The following is a 21,878-nucleotide window of genomic DNA, read 5'->3' as shown; positions in this document are numbered from 1 at the left end:
GCAGCCTTTAAACAACTTGTATGTATTTGAGTTTCAGAGTTAAAGGAACAACAGTAGTTTGGGGAATGATTGCCCAGACTCCATAGTGAAAGTTTGTATCTTCTGTTCTGAATTGGTCAGATTTGCAGAAGTGCCCTCGTGCCTTGGAAAAATACATGTGTAATAATAATGATGATAGTCCTGTGTCTGGCGCTCCACATTTCATAGCAGGCTCACTTGCACATGTGTCCATTAGATCCTGAAAATAGCCCTGTCTAAGTTCTTCAAAAGCCTGGGCCTGGCTTGCACTGAGGCCCAGAGAGCTAGACTTCAGGACTATAGCTCTGGCCCATGGAGAAAATCTCTGTCTTCTAGAACTGATTCTAGTACACTCCAATAGCTTTCCTTTTAGAGAGAATAGCCAATAAGCAGAATGTAATTCCCATGTCTCCTATTTATCAGTGTATAAACACGGTTTTGGAGGCAGTTTTCCACTCCTCTCTTTAAATCCGTAGTTCTTCCTTATGACTCACTCTTCTTTGTTTCTCTAGCATCTAGTAGTTTTTAGGAAAGAGGAAATGCTCACTTTTCTGGTGACAGTTGAAATGGAAATGCTGCATATGCATTATCGTTTTTCTTATTGTGGTTGTGCGAGGATCCCATTCTCAGTAGCTCACTCGGAAAAGAAAGACAAAATTTGGAAGCCAGACATAGGAGGTGGGGGCCTATCACTTAGTTTGAATTCACTTTCAGATATTTTTTGCTTGGAATTGCGGAACATGCTGTACTTAAGGCCAGAGGCAGAAGAGTGTTAAGAGACATCATCATTTGTTGAAATCTGTATTGTGGGTTTGGGCACCAGCTCTGGTAGTGTAGGTTGGCTGGAGAAGATGAGCTGAATGCTGAGAACTGCTGTGGAGATGGGGAGGGGAGTTGTTGGAAACTGCAGGTCTAGGGTTCCATCCAAGCCCCTCTCCTGCTGGGCCATGTGGTTCAGGAAATCTCTCCTTGTGGAATGGTCATCCTGCTTGGCTACACCGAGTTGACCTAGCACAGTGACTGGCAGATGCAAACACTGATATATAAGAGCAAGTGCCAGTGTTATTGGTGCACAGGGTATCACCTAGAAGCAGCCCTGGCTGGATTGGTGGGGCGCAGAACGAAGTGGGAGAGAGCTTCTTAGGTCTGTGCTTAGGTCTTAGCACTGTGGTCCTTGAGCTCAGCAACAACCATAGTTTCTCTTTTCTTTCCTCGAAGATCCTCAGAAGGAGCCTGGTGACATGGGTAGCATGGGTACTTATTTTGGGGGTTCAAGCTCCCCTGGAAGCTAGGGGGTTTTTGTTGTTTTTGCTTTAAGTTTCCTTCTTTCCTTACATCCTTACCCCAGATGAACTCAGCTATGTAGTGATTCATTTTATTTTGTGGAAAATTCAGTCCCTTGGGGGAAAATATGGTAATACTGTTTTCAGACAGCTGTGTTTGGAAGGGAGACTGACTGAACCAGCTGGCTGGCATCATTGGAACCCAAAGACCTGCCAACTCATGGAGAGCAGCTGTTTTGGCTGAAATTCTTATCATTCTTATGACTTAGCTTCCTATATCTCAGCTTCTGACTTCTGCTTTTTAATGCATGCACAAAAGAAAGAAAACCGTGGGAAAGATTCTCATGTGTCTAGAGCCACCCGTAGGCAAGGGGCATGGGGGTGCCACCACTTTCCTCTCATCACTTGTGATTATTGGGAAACAGAAGATCCAGAAGACTCCAGAGTATGAGATGATAATGAATGGGTCAATAAATGTTGATATCTTAATACAGTGGGTATATTATGCAGCCAAGAAGAATAAGGTTTGAAGATTTTTTTAATGAAGGGGGAAATGTTATAATACAATGTTAGAAGAAACATATAGGATACAAACTGTAAAAAGAATAGGATTCCAATTGTGGAGAAGTGTATTTTAACATTAAGTGAGATAACACATACAAAGCACTTGAGGTGGTACCTGACGTGGTCGATCCTCAGTTAATCACAGCTACTAGATGCAGACTGTCTAAACCACAGGAAGCATGTTGGCCTCAAGCACTGCTGTACCCAGAGTGCTGGTAGAAAGGAGATGCTCAAAAGATCTTTCCAGGCTGAATGAATTAGTGTTGTTGTTATTATATGCACTTAAAAAGAAACCTAGAAAATCTAGGGACACAGGTTTTCTATGTTATCATCTGTAATTATATTTGTAATTGTGGCAGTTTAACCTCTCTGCCTCAGTCCTTCATTATAAATGATGAGAACAGTACCTGACGCTCAGGGTCACTCAGAACTGAGTGAGCTACATGGAAAACACATGCAGCGACTGGTCCTTAGGGAGCCAACGTTGCAGGGTGGTGACTGTAATCATGGTGAGCACCATGTAAGTGGTAGCTGTTATAATAATTCTGTCATACTTGGATCTGTAGGAAAAAAGACAAGCATTGTCATGAATTTTATCTGTCATTTTCTTCTCACCTTTTTTTTTTTTTTTTAAACCGTGGACCTGTTTTGTTTTGTTTTGCAACGAAAGCTTAAAACAAAAAAGCTCATGTGAAAATAAAATTCAAATGCTAACAGTGGTTATCTCTAGATAGTGGAATTGGGAGAGTTTTTCTGTTTTCTTCTTGAAGCTTTTCTACATTTTCCAAACAGTTTGTAGTATGTATGTTACTTCTGTCATCAAGAGTTGGGGAAAACAGCCTTTTTTTTTTCAGCTCAAAGATAACACAAAGCTGCTGAAGTATAAAAGATGGTCCAGCTAGAGATGATTGAGGATGAGAAAATGATGCCCTGTTCTGGGCTTCTTTGGTGTCATTTAAATGCATGTTTCACATCTTCAGAAAATTGTGAAGCAGTTGTTAAGAACTGGGAAATAGACCCATGGACAGTGAAGAACAGGAAAGTGATTTTGATTAATCAGTTCTAGATAAAGGTGATCAAAAAAATTTTAAGTCCTTTTCACAGACAGTGGCTACTTTTGTTGTTTTTGGAGAGAACAACAGAAAGAAGATCCATGCAAATGATAACAGAGGGGGTGGGAAGTGGAAGTGGATGGTTCCTGACCCTTGGGGTGTACTTCCAAAGGAGACTGTTCCCTGCCAGCTCCTAGAGATGCTTACAACAGAGTCCTGAACAGATGCTGATGGTCTTTTTCTTTTTCTTGCTGATTCTTAGACCCCACTAGACTTTTTAATCATACAGGTCCAGACTTGTGCTTTCTTCTGGGTTCACATTAGTGTGTAACTTTTTTATGAAACTATTTTGCAGATATTTAACACCGTGCCAGACGCGCCCCTCACCAATGCCCAACTGCACCTGTCTCGGAAGAAGAGCAGCGACTCCAAACCCCCATCCTGCAGCGAGAGGCCCTTGACGCTCTTCCACACCGTGCAGTCGACAGAGAAACGTGAGTCACTGCATAGGGTGCCCTGGGGACACCTTGGCCTCATCCCTGCTGCCCAGAGAACTCACCTCTGCCTTTGTGTGTGAGCTGCTGCCTTTTGTGTCCTTGAGGACAGTGTATTGACCATCATGCCCTCCCAGGTTCTGTGGCTGAGTAACCTCGACAGGACAGGAAGCAGGGGTGCTGAGGATGAAAGGCAAGGAGCCGCACTGTCCAGGATCCACTTTCCAGATCTCCTGTGGGCAGATAGCTGAGCCTCTTTTCCTCCAGTCACACAGTCAAAACTTAGCTCAGGCGCTGCTTCTTCAGCCCCTCTTTTGTTATTGGCTCCGCTAGAACCAGTTTTCCTTCCTTTTCTCAGGTTGTAATTCTATGCTTATTAGCACGAGTCACGCGTACTACTGGAATGGGGCTTTCTCTGTTGGGGGACCTTGTTTGGCTTGCTTTTACTTCCCCTCCACTTCTCCCAGGCCTGGCACACAGTAGATACTTACTAAGCATGTGGAATTAATTAATAGATTAATAAGAGAGCACTACCCTCCTTTCTCCAAATAGCAGAGGGTTCTCACCATGACTGTATCAAATCTTGTTTCCACTTATGGATTTCTGTGTACTTTGTAGCAATCGGGTTACTGGGCTCTCAGATCTCCAGTGTGGCTTCTCTTCAGTTCCTGTAATGAGGGAGTTCAGTGGTGGACGAGGGGGGTTGAAGGCCCCAGCACTGCCCACAGGCAGGCAGACCTGGGCTCCTGTACCAGTGACAGTGTTGGGCAAGCCTCCTACTTTCTCTCAGCTTCAGTTTACTTGTGTGTACAGTAGGGTTAATAGGACCTAACTCAGAGTAAAGTGATGGGGATTCAGCAAACTTATGCCGTTAAACAGCTACCACAGGACGTGGCAAGGATGACCGGCTGAAAGCTGCTGCCATCATCATTAGTTCCTGTTTAATCACATGCAGGAACCAAGGAGGATAAAACCGTGACCTTGTCTGTAAGGAGCTCAGGACTGAGTAACAGAAGTAGACAGGTGAATAGCTGACAGTAAGTCGGCAGATGGCTGCTCTCACAGAGACATGTGTCTTTGGGGAGGCAGGAGAACGTGATGGTTGACAGTGCCTGTGGGCACAGCGGCCTGGGTGAGAGCCTGCTCGATGCTCCCTGGCTGTGCCACGTGGGCCCGCTCTCTGCTACTGCAGGGCCTCAGACTCCTCTTCTGCAAGACAGGGATAATGGTTTTCTACCTCACAGGTTTGTTGTGAGGATTAAAGCACTTCAGATGGTGCTCCGTAAATGCTGGGGGTGTGAAAGTGCTATGATTATTATATAATTATTATATATTTTTATTTAATATATTAATATGTAGTCTGTATGTTTTTTATATATTTATACAAATATGATATGTCTGTTATGTATTATATGATAATAACAATATTCTCTATGAGTTACAATAAAATCACAAATCAGAAAAAATTGATCCTCTTGGCTTTGAGGAGGGAAGGCATTCCATATCTGGATTGGCATCTTTCTGTTTGTTACCTAAAATGTTTTCTATCCCTTTGCCTTCCTATCATTATTCCTGAGAACAAATCTTCCCCACCTTGGAGGATCACTACTTTTAAAGAGATTGCTGTATCCCATAATGTGGCCACACCTTGGTGCATCCACTTGGGTTGTTTCAGATACCTTGTTTTTATGAATAAAGCCACTATATCGTCCTTGTAGCTGAATCTGTTCATATTTATGATTATTTCCTTAAGATAAATTCCTAGAAGAATCCCTGGGTCAGCAGATAGGTACAGTTTCAGGGCTTTGACCCCGTACTGCAATTGGCTTCCCTTCAGACAGTAGCCTGTGTTCCCCTTAAGTATCTGGCTAGGGTCGTTCTCACTGTGGTCTGTCCCAGAGAATACTTGCAACAGGCCTGGCCTCACCCTCATCTGCCACGAACACAGCATCTGGCTGTGGGGTGAGAAGCTTCTCATGTTTCCAGGACAGCCACGGTCACCTAAGGTTTTGTGCTAAGCAGTGTACGTTTGCGGCTCAGGACAGATCAGATGATATTAGTAAATTCCTCTAAGCTTGAAAAAGTGCCAGGTTGATGCTTAGATGGAAACAGAGGCAGCTATGGATTAAAGCATATTCTAGAGCATGTAAGAAAGAAGGTGGCGATTAGGAGAAAATCAATTAGATCTCTTCTCAAGATTAATTCTGTCACACGAGGCGGCGAGTGAAAGTTAAGGATGTGTGAAGGCAGACGTGCCTAAGCTGCAGATCAAGCTGTCCTTGTCTGAACACAGTGGACAGGAGGCTGTGAGATGGGAAGACAGTGAAGCAGCAGATCTAACCTGAGAGCAGGAGGAAACCCTCCCTGGAAACAGGCTGAATGCTCGTGTGTGAGGATACTTGCGGGATGCTCAGCTTTCCTCCTTTCCTTGGGAGAAACATTGTTGTTGAAAAGTATATAAGGGTGTATGTATAATATACTTTTTAGAGTTTGTTTTGGAACCCCCAGCTCCCCAGGAAATTAGAACAGTACTCAGGCTGGCCTGGAAAGCACCGTAGGAGAAGTGGGTGAGGAAGCCTGGCCAGGAGCTGAAGGTTCTGCCAGCACTCACTCCTCCTAGGTTGCAGTGCAGCCGCTCACCACTGTCACATGAGCAGGTGGCAGGGCACTATTGCCACACACCAAACCCTCCCCTTTGTCTGATCTATGGACAAAGATGGAAGACTTTATCAAAGCACATCGCTGTTTACTTTTTGGGATCAAAGTACAGGTGAAGACTCTGCAGGTAATCTGTGAAAAAAAAATCTTATATTTCCATACAGTGATGTTTTTCAGTTTAAGGCCTCTATCCATGCCTAGCTCAGTACTTCCCAAACTTGCATCATTTACATAAGCCTTCATCTACTCTTTGGGGCACAACCATATAACTTTTCCACAGTTGTTTGTTTGATACATTTCTTTAAATCAGTTTTTAAGAACCTCACTTCTAAAAAAAAAAAAGAACCTCATTTCTTTACATTGACTCATCCTATTCAGTAAAATTTCTAAAATATCAGTTTTGTTATCTTACCGAATTACTCTTTAATATACATGAAAACATTCAGTTCTGTTGCTCAGTCGTGTCCGACTCTTTGCGACCCCGTGGACTGCAGCACACCAGGCCTCCCTGTCCATCACCAACTCCTGGAGTTTACTCAAAACTCATGTCCATTGAGTCATTGATGCCATCCAACCATCTCATCCTCTGTTGTTCCCTTCTCCTCCCACCTTCAATCTTTCCCAGCATCAGGGTCTTTTCCTATGAGTCAGTTCTTTACATCAGGTGGCCAAAGTATTGGAGTTTTCAGCTTCAACATTAGTCCTTCCAATGACTACTCAGGACTGATTTCCTTTAGAATGGACTGGTTGGATCTCCTTGCTGTCCCAGGGACTCTCAAGAGTCTTCTCCAACACCACAATTCAAAAGCATCCATTCTTCAGTGCTCAGCTTTCTTTATGGTCTAGCTCTCACATCCAAACATGACTACTGGAAAAACCATAGCATAGATGGACCTTTGTTGGCAAAGTAATGTCTCTGCTTTTTAATATGCTGTCTAGGTTGGTCATAACTTTTCTTCCAAGGAGCAAGCATCAACTCTCTCACAGTTTCCATTGTTTGCCCATCTATTTGCCATGAAATGATGGGACTGGATGTCATGATCTTAGTTTTCTGAATGTTGAGTTTTAAGGCACCTTTTTCACTTTCCTCTTTCACTTTCATCAAGAGGCTCTTTAGTTCTTCTTCGCTTTCTGCCATAAAGGTGGTGTCATCGGCATATCTGAGGTTATTGATAACTCTCCCCACAATCTTGATTCCAGCTTGTGCTTCATCTAGCCCAGAATTTCTCATGATGTATTCTGCATATAAGTTAAATAAGCAGGTTGACAATATACAGCCTTGGCATACTCCTTTCCCTATTTGGAACCAGTCTGTTAAATACATGGATTTTTAAATATTGAAACATAAGTAACTGTTAAGCTAAAGAATGTTCATCCACATCAAACCTTAGAATTGTCATATGTCCCAACTTTGGAACATGTACCACAGTTTGGAGTCCATAGATCTTGCTCTAAATTTTTGATTGAGATCCTTCCTCTTAACATACACAGACTCAAGATTCTTCTGTCCAGTCGACTGGAATCAGGTTCAGATGTTGCCTGTTGGTTTTTATATCATTGTGGACACTCACCAATCATCTGTCAGTTTCATGTTGAAAACCTTGGGTGCATTGTGACACCTCTCCAGGTTTGACGTGACCTTACCTTTCTTCAGATTCTTGTTACAGGGATGACGTCTGTGGGGACACACACACCCCCGCCACGGTACCTCCATGTGCCTCCCTTGTGCCTTCAGACGTCGTAAGTTATTGCCAGAGCTTCATTTCTCTATGTCTGTGCGCCTGCTCTTGTTTATGTTTTTTTCTCAATCTCATTGGCACACTTGCAGTTTAATATTTCCTATGGTTGTGGGTCAGCCTTCTCTTCAGCCCCCAGTTGACAAGCTTGGTGAGCCCAAAATTCACAGAGTAGGTGCTTTCCATTGGCACATGTTTTCCCCTCACCTCACTGCAGTGTCCCCAGCCTGTGCAGAAGTTGGAGCCCGTTTTTTTCCTCTTAGATGTGAATCTGTGCCAACACTCTGGTCTCAGATTGTCATGAAAGTATCTGACCTGTTGATGTTCACAGATACGTGTCTTATTTTCCAAAAGGAGTGTTTCCTTCCATGAGGGTAGACCAGTTGTGTGTCTGGGCACCTCTGTTAAGACTCCTCTGCTTTAATCTGAGAGTAGTTACTGGAGTCTTCTCCAGGTGGCTTTTTCCTTTTCCCAGTGTTAGTTCATCTCATCCTTATAATTGCTCATCACCCCGTGAGGTAGGTTCTCATCATCCACATTTTACAAACAAGTAAACTGGGGCTCTAGGGCATTGGCAGAGGAGGAATCTGGACCCAGGCCACGTCCCTTCCCCCTACCATGTTGTCTCCAGAAGGGTGCCTCTGTCACTTCTCGAGCCACAAAAGTGAAAACCTTTCTAAACTGAGTTAAAGAAGCAAGAAAAACTATCTGTCCAGTGCCCAGCGTTGCCACAGAGGCAGCTGGACCATTTGGAATGGGTTCCTCACTACGCGCGGTGGCAGGCAGCAGCCACACCACGGCCACTCCCCTCCCTCACCCCCATCTCAAGGCAACTCTGCAGTGAGCTGTGTGCATTCAGCAGTCGCTTAATATGCTGGGCTGAGGCAATCACTCTTGTTTGTGATCACCTCAGAGGAGATGAAAGGAGGTTTTTCATCTGTGCTGCCAGATGAATGGTAGCAAAGGAGATTACTGTTTAATCTCCAAGTTTCCATGCAGATACATCATACAGCAGAGGCTAGACTGGTGTGTCTAGGTGAAAGGTACTGACACACAAGCTGTACTTTTTTCACAACTGTAGAAGGCAGAGCCAGAGGATTAGAGGGAACCAAGCACACAGGTCTTATACTTTTTAAGATTTCTTCCAAGAGGTTGCAAGGTAACATTTATTATTTTGTCCCAGCTTTTTAGTACCTACAAAGACATGCCTCTTTTTATTGCACTTCACTTTATTGTGCTTCAAAGATACTGCGTTTCCACAGATTAAAGGTTTATAGCAACCCCGTGGTGTCAGATAATGATTAGCATTTTTTAGCAATAAAGTTTTTTTTTTTAATTAAGGTATGTACATTGTTGTTTAAGACATAGTGTTATTATATACTTAATAGACAACAATGTAGTATGAACATAACTTTTATATGCACTGGGAAACCAAAATATTCATGTGACTTGCTTTGTTGCAATATTGGCTTTGTTGCAGTGGTCTGGAACCACAGCCACAGTGTCTCAGGTCCTCAAATACGTTTCTTGGAAGTGTGGTTCTTCAACTTGGGTATACATTAAGGTCATGTGAGGAGCTTGTTGAAAATACAGACGCCTGGTCTCCTCCCCAGTACATTTTGAATCAGGTAATGGCTGGAGCTCAGGCCTCTGTCATTTCAAAAGTGCCCTGGTGATGCTAATGCCAGCAAGGATTAGAGAAGCACTGGCTTGAGGAGGGGAGGGATGGTCCAGATTGCCTGTCTTCTGTCATTAGCAGAGTATCTCTAGATTTTCTTTCAGGGTTTGGGGCGGCCTGGTGGTGGTTGAAAGCTGGGGTTCTGCAGTTGCCACACTTTTCTTCAATGCCATCTCTACCTGCTACCAGCTCTGCAACCTGGAGCTCATTACTTTTCATTTATGAACCTCCATTTGCTCATCGGTAAAATCGATCACTAATAATAACTTCCTTGGAGGGTAATTGCCATGATTAAGTGAGCCAGTGCATGTAACATACTTGACAGCAAGCCTCGTACATAGTAAGCACCTAATAAATGTTAGCTCCGATTATGATGATTACCGTCAGGCGTCCTACTTTATGTTTGACTAAGAAAATATCCCCTCTCTGGAGCCTGCAGATTCCGAAGGAGAGGCCCATACGTGAGAGTAATGCAGGGTCGCCCTGACCCAGAGAGAGCCCGTTCAATGCTAGAGTGCCAGTACATCAGCAGCCAAGGTTGTGCAGCCTTGGTGGGTCTGGAATGGATTCTTGGTCTTTGTTTTACACCGATCTTATTAAATAGCTGCTGAGATTATAGCTTTGATTAATTCTCTTAGTTCAGTTAATTCATCCTGGACCCTTTCCAAGACAGGCCAGGGAGAGGTTGAGAATTCAGCTCATGTACTTCACACATGTGTCTCCCTTGCTGAAAAATAACTGGGACTCTGTACCATTCAGAGGTTTATGTAATGCGTCTCTCAGAGCTGTCGAACCTGTGGCATGTGTCTTTTCTCAGGTAGCCTCTGCAGATCCTGGGCGCGCTAGACACACCTGTTTCTTTTGGCAGACAGTATGTTTATCCACAGGAATTCCTATTGTCACACAGAGTGTAAGGTGTAATGTGGCTCTTGTCTTAATTGTGTGTGGTTACCATGTGTGACTGAGACCTGCATAGATGATGTGGCCCTTAGAAAGTGATGCTGTGGAAAGCAGGAAAAAATTAAAAATTAAAAAGAACATATTCCAGGCTGCTATCTCTGGCATTATCACTATATGAGCAAAAAAGGTATCACAGCATTAAGCATTATGTTATCCTACTTTGTTAAAAGAAAAAAAAAATTTATATAAGTACCTATTTCTGTGTATAGAAAAACAACTGGACTTTTATGCACCAGAATATATCTGGAGTATTTGTATGCCGTTCTGTGCTTTTAAACTAGAGAGAAATACATATTAATTATGTATTAACTAATTTTTAAGTTATTAAAAACACTCTAATCATACATTTCATTTTACTCTCTCAGCCCATTTTGCAATGAGTTGTGGTATAAAAATAAGTAACTGTATCAGTTTCTTCTTTTCCCATAAGTAGTGGGAAAGAAGAAACTGTATTGTCAGCAATACATCAGCAAGTCTGTGTGTGGGCTTTCTCAGTTATCGGGGAACCATAGGTTGGAGGGAGTGTCCCTCCTCAAAAGTAAGTTATCAGGGAGGAAAGAAGGCTATGTTGTGAGTAGCAAAGTGTCTCTTTAACTCTGAACATTCAAGTCCCTGTTCAGCTGTTAATTAGAAGCGCATTCCTAAAATGTGGTTTTTGAAATGTTGTTTCAGGAGCAGGCTTCCCTGTTGTACCACGGCATCTCATTCCTGTGAATCTCTTCGATCTGGGACCAGCCACAATGACTTCCCCATTCTCTCATGAAACCCATTTTCACTGGCATTCCTTCCCTTTGCAAAGCAGAGGGTTATTATGGCACCATGGGGAGAGTATGTCAGCCAGTCTATAGGGGACCGGGATCGGTGGTGGTTTTGCTGAAGACAACTTGCCAGAAGTTGTGATCGCATGTCCTGTGTCTGTGGTCCAAGCAACATTGACATTTTTCACTTGTCACCTCCCTGTTTAATACAACATTGCCCCAACTATATTTTAAGATTATTTTTTCAAACATTGTCCAAATTGTTTTCATGTGCTCAAACATGGTGCCCAAACTGTTTCCTAAGATTATTTTTATCATAGGGACTGAGACTGGGTCAGCAAGCTTGTAATCAAACCAGCTCAGATTTTAGTGGGGCTTGGCATGCCACCCTTATCAGGAGCAAAAGCTACAGGGGAGAAAAATTGCTTCGGAAAGTCTTGATTCCAAGCTTTCTGTGTACTTGGGTGTTTCCCAGAGATGGCAAACTCCAAAATTGCTGTGCACTCATCATTTTTTATTGCAAAATTCATTAAGCTGCCTTGCTATTATCATCCTATCTTGTCAAGATGATACATTACAGGCTTCATTGCAAAACTTTAACAAGTGGGAGAAAGTACACCTCTTGCTCTAACACAGCCCAGGAAAGCCTCTGGGCGTTTGCTTCTGCCTTAGTATTTTTGGTGTAACACCCTGGGTCTTTGCAGAACCTCCATCTGGTGACTCCCTTTTCTCCCTGTTTGATCATGTGCAGAGAAGTTCCCTCCTTTGGGCTCTGTGAGGCATTGTGAGCTGCTGTTACAGATCAGTTGTCTTCCCTCTTCTTTTTGACAGCTAGTCCAAGACCTCATGGAAAGCTAAAATACCAGCCTGTATGGTGACATACTGTTGTGCATGGTGGGAAAGCTCCCTTAAAGTGTTATTGGAGGTCTGTGTTTCCTGTTTATCCTTCAGCTCAGAGTATTCAGTGGGCCAGACGTGTTCAGGCCTGCCAAGCCAGGCGAATTTGGCTGGGTTCTGCATGTGCGTTCCTTGTCTCGCCTCTGGGTTCTGGGATCAGCAGAGACCCTGCCTCTTGTATGTGGTGCGCTTGTCATCAGAGAGAGCAGGAGTCACTTGATAAATATGGAAAGTGAAGGAGCTTAGCTCCCAAATTTCCATGGCAACCCCCAAAAGAAGTACAATATCACCAAAATTATTCTGTGGGTTGCTTTTTTTAGTTGCAGTGATTTGGTTGCATACTCATGTTTTTCCGCTCCTGATTTGTACAGAAAACAGAGACTCTGCCCACTGTAACCAGTACTTTGGTTTCAAGGACATCAGTGGTCCCTGCCTGAAGCACCTGAAAAATTAAGTCACACAAAACTGCCTGCTTGTGTGCTAGCAGAACACATCCTGGTAGTTAGGGTTGCCTTATTTATGTTTATTATTTATGTCATGACCGTTGTAGAGCCTTTATCTCTACTGTGCATGGCCTGGGCACCAGGAGTGTGTGAACGAACCTTGACCTCGCTGGCCACTGTCATGGCTGCTTGGTGTAGTCTGTGTGGACAGCCGTGGCCTGCCCTTGAGTAGCGTGCATTTTTAAGGCACAGATCCACATCTAGTTTGTCACTCCTCAGGGAGCACGTGTAAGTGAAAGCATCCAACACATTACCTGCGCACATTTGCAGTTGTTTGAGCTTTTATTTTACCATTTCTTTGTCTCTGGGCTCTTCTTGCCTGTGAGTAATAAGAGAAGAGATTCTTGTTGACAAATAAGCAAGCGTTCTCCCTGCCTTCAACCAGGTCAGGAAAATTCCTGCGTTGTGGGGATTCTTTCTGTTTTGGTCATTTGATCTTGTTGATTTGACTCATAACTGGTTGCTGTTTTCCTTTTTTCAGCCCACTAGCCTGTAATTTTTTTTTTCCAGCAATATAATTGCCATCAGTCCTTCTTATACCTTCTGATGTAGATGCCAGAGCTCATTTGACTCATCAGTGACTCAAAAAAGTCCAAAAAGTCCAGCTTTGGTATTTGAATGATTTGGTTACTTTTTTTTTTTTAAATATTTTAGGCTGCTTGTTCTCATGTTTTTCTGTCAGAAGCAAGTGTCCATTTGCCTACTTGACAGAAGTCCTCCTGTTTTGAGGGACATTACTGAATCATTTGCTCTTTTTCTTCTTAATTCATTGAAGCTGCAAATTAGAATTTGTTGTGGTACACTTTTCCTTAACTGCTAAACATTTGATTTGCTGTTGATTTTACTCCCCACTCAGTCTCTGCAATAATCACCTTCCTGCTCATCCTCAGAAAGGATTGTCAGCATTTCAGCTTAGGCGTCTGTCCTCTTAGAAGCTCTCAGTCTTATTATGTGAGGTCTCCTGTCAAAGAAAATTGTAGTGTTCCTGTAGTCAGAGAGTGCCAGGTTTTTCAGGTCTCCATATCATGTGACCCATGGGCGATGTCAGTAAAGAGTCTGCCTCTTGGGATGCATATTTGTCTATCTTGGCTGCAAAACTGTGAAATATTATGATTAAGTTTTTGGTATTTTCTTCTTGGAAAAAGAATCTCTTTCCCTGATTTTTTGCTTTTGTTGTTTTATTGTAGGTCCACCACATGTGACAGGTCCTAGATACCTAAATATAAGTCAAAATATAATCTCAAAAATAATTTGTTGTTTTAAGAAAGAATTTATGTTCTCCAGTAAATGAATCCCTCCTCAAGCTCAGTTAGGGTAGAGCCACCTATTTTATTCTATTAACTGCTAGTCCGAGGAAGGTTGAGTCTTCGTTATCCATCCATACCCTCGTTCTCTTATGGGTTTGTGGGAGTTTGGGATTAACACACAGTACTATACGTAAAATAGATCAACAAAGACTTACTGTATAGTACAGGGAACTCTACTCAGTACTCTGTAATAACCTATATGGGAAAAGAATCTGAAAAAAAGAATAGATATATGTATAACTGAATCACTTTGTCATACACCTGAAACTAACAATGTTGTGAATCTATAAAAGCTATACCCCAAAATAAAATTTTTAAAAAATAAAAAAATTTTCAAAAACCAAAATTATCATTGTTCCACATGCTGTAGCCTTCCTCATTAGCCCATGGGAGAGACCCTGTCTATAATACTGTAGTGGGAGCTAGGTTCTTAAAACTTTTACCTAAATCCATTTTTTAGAAACAAATCTTTTTTATGAGCATTAGGATTCTGATAAAATATTTTATAAAGCAAAGCATCTTTCTGTGACTTTTTTCTGTTGTAATTTTAAAATGTTGTCTGTCCCGTGCCCAATCTTAGGTTGCTTGTAGTCTACTGAGAAAGGTAGACATACGAACCAGTCAGTACTCTAATGTTCATCTGCTTAAACTACCAGTGAATTAGTGTCAGTGTCTGCTGTCTGGGAGCTGGGTTCGGTACTCAGGAGGAGCTCAATAATATTTATTGAATAAGTGAAAATTAAAAAATGTTTCATTTCAAATACTCTGTTTTCTGATGAATAGTAAGACAGGAAAAAATGTCCTGATAATATTTTAGAAAAGCTAATATTCTTTTAGCAAGGCATTATTTTAATTCATAGAATTATACCCCTCTCATGGACAAGTTGGAGAAGGCAATGGCACCCCACTCCAGTACTCTTGCCTGGAAAATCCCATGGGCAGAGGAGCCTGGTAGGCTGTAGTCCATGGGGTCGCAAAGAGTCAGACACGACTGAGCGACTTCACTTTCACTTTTCACTTTCATGCATTGGAGAAGGAAATGGCAACCCACTCCAGTGGTCTTGCCTGGAGAATCCCAGGGATGGGGGAGCCTGGTAGGCTGTAGTCCATGGGGTCGCAAAGAGTCAGACATGACTGAGCAACTTCACTTTCACTTTTCACTTTTATGCATTGGAGAAGGAAATGGCAACCCACTCCAGTGTTCTTGCCTGGAGAATCCCAGGGACAGGGGAGCCTGGTGGGCTGCCATCTATGGGGTCGCACAGAGTTGGACACAACTGAAGCGACTTAGCAGCAGCAGTAGCAACTTCATTTTCACTTTTCATTTTCATGCATTGGAGAAGGAAATGACAACCCACTCCAGTGTTCCAGTTGTAGCAACTTCACTTTCACTTTTCATTTTCATGCATTGGAGAAGGAAATGACAACCCACTCCAGTGTTCTTGCCTGGAGAATCCCAGGGATGTGGGAGCCTGGTAGGCTGTAGTCCATGGGGTCGCACAGAATCAGACATGACTGAGCGACTTCACTTTCACTTTTCACTTTTATGCATTGGAGAAGGAAATGGCAACCCACTCCAGTGTTCTTGCCTGGAGAATCCCAGGGACAGGGGAGCCTGGTGGGCTGCCATCTATGGGGTCGCACAGAGTTGGACACGACTGAAGCGACTTAGCAGCAGCAGTAGCAGCATGGACAGGTAAATATAATCACAGAGAAATATGATCTATAGTTATTCTCTTCTATTTCCTATGAATTCAGATAATTGTGTCCTACATACTTAGCCTCAAACCGGAGTTAATAAAACTCTTCATCTCTCCTCTCATGAAGCAGAACACACAGCCTTTGAGCCCCAAAGAAGTGTCATCCTTACTCCCTGTGGAGTGGAGGTAGTCTTGGGCTCCTCATACTGTTTCAGGAGTCTTGATGTGAGGATTTTGTGCAAAGGAAAATTTTACTTACTTATGAACTGATTCATACTGATAAATGGCATATCCATTCTCTCAATGATCCCCTAATTATGTAATTTTGGGGTTGTTTTTCTTCCTGGTAGCAAGCTCCCATTTGCAGGCCCTATTAGTCCTCCCACATCTTGGCTTGATGTAACTCTTGATTTCTCTTTCTTTGTTGTTTCTCTTTGGAACTCAAGCTTTTGAAATATGAATTGTTCTAAACCTCAGGAATCAACTTAATAATCTATTTTTTTCAAAATCTAGTTAGAGTTCAAGGATATCCCATAAGCTTCATGGGTTTTTTGGACTCAGAATTCTGAAAGGCTTCAACATGGCCTTGAGAATTTGCTAAGATGCTAGGTATTATTGATGTGTATGTGTGTTTGTATCCTTATTATTGGTGTAACTAATGAGACTATTACTCTAACATCATTTCATACGCTTATTTTTATATACATGAGTAGTGCAAAGGAAGAGCATTTTTTATCATAACACCCCCCACACTCTATTTTGCCTAAAGAGACCTAAGTTCAAATGTTAACCTCTAAACTACCATGTAAGTGAGCCTAGTCTTTCTTCTTAGGGATATGGAATACTTCTGGCTCATTTCAGAAAGATCCAGTGAGGATTAACCCAGATATGATATTTCTTGATACATGAACTGATTGCCCAAAATATCAGTTCATTCCAATATGGTGTATCTGTAAGGAATGTGGAACAAGAAAGACATTCCATGTCTCTGATGTTTTGCTCCTACAGGAGTGCCCATGGCATTTGTCTAAATCATCCAAAAAGTTTTCTTCAGCACATAATTCCAAGTTTTTAAAGATGGGAAGAAACAGAAAGTTCTTTTCTTTGAGCAATGTTCTGAAGTTTACAAAACACATTCTTGCATATGATCCCACCTGATACTCATGACAGCTCCCCAAGCTGTGCAAGGCATTTTCCGTGCTCCCCATGGTATAGCTGCATTAACCAAGAGAGAGAGAGAGCCAAGGAATATTGCCTGACTCTACATACCCAATCAGGAGTATGGTCTTGAAGGGAACTCAGGGTTTCTCCCCTCTGACTTGGTAATATTCTCCAAGCACTAATATGACTGCTTGGAACATCGACTCCGATTTGTATATGTAGACTACTCTGTAGTCCTTATAGATCTATTAGTCAAAAAACTAACTGGAAGCTCAGCATCAAATACTTGGAGCTAGAGGCAACCCAGAAGGGTCTGGCTGGGGAGTGATCAGGGGGTTAGACTGCAGAGCCATAAGGAAGTGGATGGCTAAAGAGTAAATATTTTATAGTGTGGTACCGTAGGGTCAGAGGTAGGACATGGCTTAGGCAAGTAAGGCAGTGTTAGGGGCAGGAGTTTTAGAATAAAGGGTGAATGTTATGGAAGCCAAAAGGATATGATTCACTGCAAAGGGGCTTTGAAGGTTCTCTCTGTTCTGACCATCTGCCAGTCCAAAGAAGACACAACTTATGGTGTGGTGGTTGAGCCACTCTCAGGAAAAGGTTTGTCATGTGAAAGAGAAGATATGTCCTGTCAAGCAGAGGAATGAGTTTTGCTGTAAAGTTTCACATCAACTGTTACTCTCAGGTGCTTCCTTTCCCACTTGTAATTCATATTAAAAAAAATTCATTTATTTATTTTTGGCTGTGCTGGGGCTTTGTCTAGGTCTTCGTTGCTGTTCGTGGGCTTTCTCTCGCTGCAGCGATCCAGGGCTGCTCTCTAGCTGTGGTGGGCAGGCTTCTCATTGTGGTGGCTTCTCTTGTTGCAAAACACGAGCTCTAGGCACACTGGCTTCAGTGGTCGCGGCGTGTGGGCTCAGTAGTTGCAGCTCTCAGGCTTTAGAGCACAGGCTCAGTAGTTGTGGCACACAGGCCCAGCTGCCCCCTGGCATGTAGAATTGTCCTAGACTAGGGATCAAACCCATGTCCCCTACATTGGCAGGCAGTTTCCCAACCACAGAATTCACGGGGAAGTCCTCCCACTTGTGATTCTTATTTGTCCTGTAATTCTTCCCTATGTCCTTTTCCTAGTTTCATCAGCACCAGGGAGCTGCATGTAATCTCATTATTTATAAACTTTTGGATAGGTAGGAACAGACTATCCCAATAGAATCGAATGGAATAATATTAATATGGGGTTTGTGGGTTTTTGTTCCCCCAGAGGAACAAAGAAACAGCCTCATCAACTCCAGTTTGGAATCTGTCGTCTCTTCAAATGCGAACAGCATCCTCAATTCCAGCAGCAGCTTACAGCCCAACATGAACTCCAGTGACCCAGACCTGGATGTGCTCAAACCCACCCGGCCCAACTCACTGTAAGTATGACGTCCGGCTGCCGGCCACAGGGGGCCCTTGTCAGCCATTCTACCCAGAATGTGCTCTCTGGCCCCGTCTGACTTTGAGTATTGTCCCATGAACCTAATGTAAACCTTCTCCCTCAACTTGGAAGCTTGGCTAAGTTTATTTCACATGTTTTAAGCATCATCGTCTCAAAGGGGAATCACGATTCTTAACATACTGCTTCTTGGCCTTGGTGATGTTTGATCTACCATCCTGCTGAGATGGCTTTGGTGATGGCTCCTTGCCTGTGCTGGCTGCTGGGGCATGAAAAACTTTCTTTTGGTTTTACAAACATCCGGGCACTGTAATAGCTCAGTAGATCAGTAGCTACATTTGTCTCACTCATTTGTGTTGTCACAGTTTCCCTTCTCCCCAGCTTTGTTGAGTATGTTCAGTGCTATCTGTCTCCACTGCCAGAGAGAATAGCTCCAGGAGCCCTTTGAGTCATTAGCTCCTCAAACCTTAGCATGACCATGATCACAGAGCAGATGCTCTGTTGCTTCATTCTTTGGTGTTGAGCACCCACAGCTGAGACTGTTTTGAGACTGGTTGTCCAATCCTCCACGGAAACTAGACCTATTCTGCTTGGGCCAGAAAGTTCTCTTTTGTGGTTGCATCCCACATTACTTAGCTTGCTTCTTCAGACCACCCCATAAATCTTGTGCACTAGAGCCTTTGCAGAAAAAATGTGAGGCCATAACCAGAGAAACTGGACCCTCTGGCCACAGTTGTGTGAAACTCAGGAAGAGCAGGGTTGACTTTGCCTTTCTCTGGTGAAAATAGTTTGAGGTTTAGCCACAGATTGCCTTCAGGGCAGTCGTTTCTCTTGGTGAGACACCAGCATGTCAGAACCTTTTCCTACCCTTCTCCTCGCTGTGGTTGCATGATTGCACCCTGCCATTCTATCTCGCTAACATATTTACAGCCCCCAAAAATGGGTCTAACATTTTTTTTCCTTAGAAGAGACTAAGGGGTACTAAGGGTTGGAATGAAAAATGACTCTAAAATGGTTAAGAGGTGTTTAGAAAATGCAGCCACAGTGTAAGATGAAACTGTACATTGAGAAAATCAGGTCTCTTTTTAATTGTTGACAGCTTTAAATCCTACCTTGATATTCAAGAAGTGAATTACTTACCTATTATGAGGTAGATGATGTGTTTGTATACCAGGAAGTATCCTCAAATGTTCAAAATAATGTAACTTGTTCAGCTTGTGGGCAGTGAGTCCCTTCTGGTTCTCCACGGCCAATGGAGCCTCCCTCCCTTGTTGGATGGCTCCCTCAGGGACTCCCACGGCTGCTTTCCTAGACTTTAAGGAGATTCTGGTTCCTTTTCTTCCATTTTGTTTAAGCCTCTGTACCCTGCAGTTGCTGAGGTTATTTGTTGCTCAGCATGAGCATGGTTGCTCAACACTCCCTGATTTTCACCAGCAGCACCAACTAGTGGTCTTTAAGCTCTGTTTTCAGCAGCTGGTGTCTGGGAGCCCCTAAGGCTTTGTTGAGTATAGTGTGTCCAGAGAGTTACGTGGAAATGAGGGGTTATGTCTTTTAAACAGGTCATGGATGAGGAGGCTTATGATTTTTTACTTTTTGATGTCTAGATGTGATTTTTTTTTTGAGAACCCAATTATTTGTCATATGCTATGAAATGTACAAAAGTCATACTTTAAGTAAGCTAGATTTGTTTTATGTAAAACACTGGCTGTCACTTTACCTGCTTCATGCCATCCACGGGACACATGCCTACCTGCTATAGGTCTGGGGGCTTTCCCAGGGAAGGGAGTATGAGGCCAGGAACAGTCTCCTTGTTCAGTGGAGGATGGGAGGCTGGAATGTGGGTATGTTTCTTGCTGGGCTATTGTCTTGCATTTGAGGGCATAGCTAAGTGATGCCTGGGAATCCTGAGCTCCGGGAAGACTGCTCTTAAGGTAGAAGCAGTGCTGACATGGAGTTTGCCTCAGCCCTGATGAGGGCCATGTCAGTGCCTCAACACTGCAACTGGTCCACCACCCATTTCTGAAACCCAGGGCCGGGAGAGCTTGTCACCCAGTTTGGGCCTGCCTGGTTTTTTCTGCCTGGGATTGGCCTGGATGGACTGCACATGGACAGACTCGAGGTCACCCCGGCAAATGCAAGCCGCAGCATTTCCCTGAGGCTGTGAATTCTGAGAGGTCTGAAGCACCTTCTGCTGTGGTGCTTGGGCTCTGTCCCAACCAGTCCAGACCACTTGGGTCTCAGCCCTGGACCCTTTCATTCTTTCCATCCTTGCTCACTTTGAGATGCACCAAACTCCTTGAATGGGAAACAATGATGCAGATGAGGACACAAGGCCAAGTCAAGGGGTGGGGGATTACCACTACATTGAGTATAAATTAGGCATAATCTCGGGAACCAGTCACCAGAAAACTGTCTTTTTTATTTCATTCATTTGTTTTTCACTGTTTTCATAATGACTGGGATGATCCTTCTGACCACATAACAATCATAATGAAAGAAACACATTTGTGACTCGGCATCTTTGGTGCTTCAGAGGCCATATTTTGCTGTCTCATTGGTAAATCTTTCCTAATTCTCCTAGGGGATGAGTGCCCTCTTGTTTGTGTGGACATAATGCTAAAGCTGGCATCAGAATCAGAGATGCTACCATTTCAGCCTTGCTAGGGCAAGACTTCAGGGATCCTGTCTTTGGGAGGTCCTCAGCCATCTCTCCTAAAGGTCAAAGAGCACTTTAGCTTGTCTAAAATGGTCAGTGGAGATCACTGAGCAAATTTGTGCTTAGACCTCTGCTGAGCTTCCTGTGGTAAAGGAGAAGGAGAGAATTCCTGGGCCTCCCCAGAAGTTTATACTCTGGTTGAGGAGGAAAGACAGTGGTAAACAACAGTGCTAAATTGGACTTAGAACTCAGAAGTATATAGAGAGTTCAGCAACTCTTAACTGGGTATTTAGGTACACAAGCCAGTCTAGAGTTGGGAAAGGTGGAGTAGATGAAATGCGAGGTGGGCACTAGGAAAGATGATACTAATGGATGGAAGAGCATTTCAGATACGGGGATGAGGGAGGCAGAAGTGATCCAGGATGGAGGAAAACGTTCTACGGAAATGTGTATTGGAGGAAGGGGAACTTAGTTGTCACTCAGCATGACCACCAAAAAAAAAATTGAACCAACCTTTTAAGATCAGGTCACTTCACAACAAAATCCAGATTTCATGCTGGCTGGAACCACTAGACATATACACACACACAAATGAATTTAGCCATAGACCTTACAACTTTCACAAAAATTAACTACAATGGATCATAGACCTAAGTGTAAAATGCAAAACTATAAAATTCTAGAACACAACATAGGAGAAAAACTAGGTGTCTTTGGGGTTGGCAGTGACTGTATAAATATTGCACCAAAAGCATAATCCATGAAAGAAAAAATTGGTAAGTTGGACTTCATTTAGGCTAAAAGCTTCTGCTCTGCAAAAGACATTATTAAGAAAATGAAAAGCCAAGCCACAGACTAGGAGAAAACATTTGCAAAATGCATATCTGATAAAGGACCAGTATGCTCAATATTAAAGCAAGGATATATCATTCCACACCTGTTAGAACGGCTAGCTTCCAAATCACTGACATCAAATGCTGATGAGGATAAGGAGCAACAGAAGTCTCATGCATTGCTGGTG

General features: G+C 43.1%; 1 protein-coding gene across 4 annotated transcripts in view; it reads left to right on the top strand.

Moving 5' to 3' along the window:
- ARHGAP26 (Rho GTPase activating protein 26) overlaps positions 1-21,878 on the top strand; it is a 473,410-nt gene that overhangs the window by 379,918 nt on the left and 71,614 nt on the right. For all 4 annotated transcript variants that reach the window (XM_027546098.1, XM_027546101.1, XM_027546099.1 and 1 more), the window contains exons 19-20: positions 3,273-3,411; positions 18,028-18,181. In XM_027546098.1, the coding sequence (XP_027401899.1) occupies positions 3,273-3,411; positions 18,028-18,181 (293 nt within the window). The remainder of the gene's footprint in view (positions 1-3,272; positions 3,412-18,027; positions 18,182-21,878) is intronic.

This window comes from Bos indicus x Bos taurus, chromosome 7 (genome assembly GCF_003369695.1).
Source record: "Bos indicus x Bos taurus breed Angus x Brahman F1 hybrid chromosome 7, Bos_hybrid_MaternalHap_v2.0, whole genome shotgun sequence".
Classification (NCBI taxonomy): domain Eukaryota; kingdom Metazoa; phylum Chordata; class Mammalia; order Artiodactyla; family Bovidae; genus Bos; species Bos indicus x Bos taurus.
Note: the sequence above shows the minus strand (reverse complement) of the source record. Positions and strands in the feature narration are given on the sequence as shown.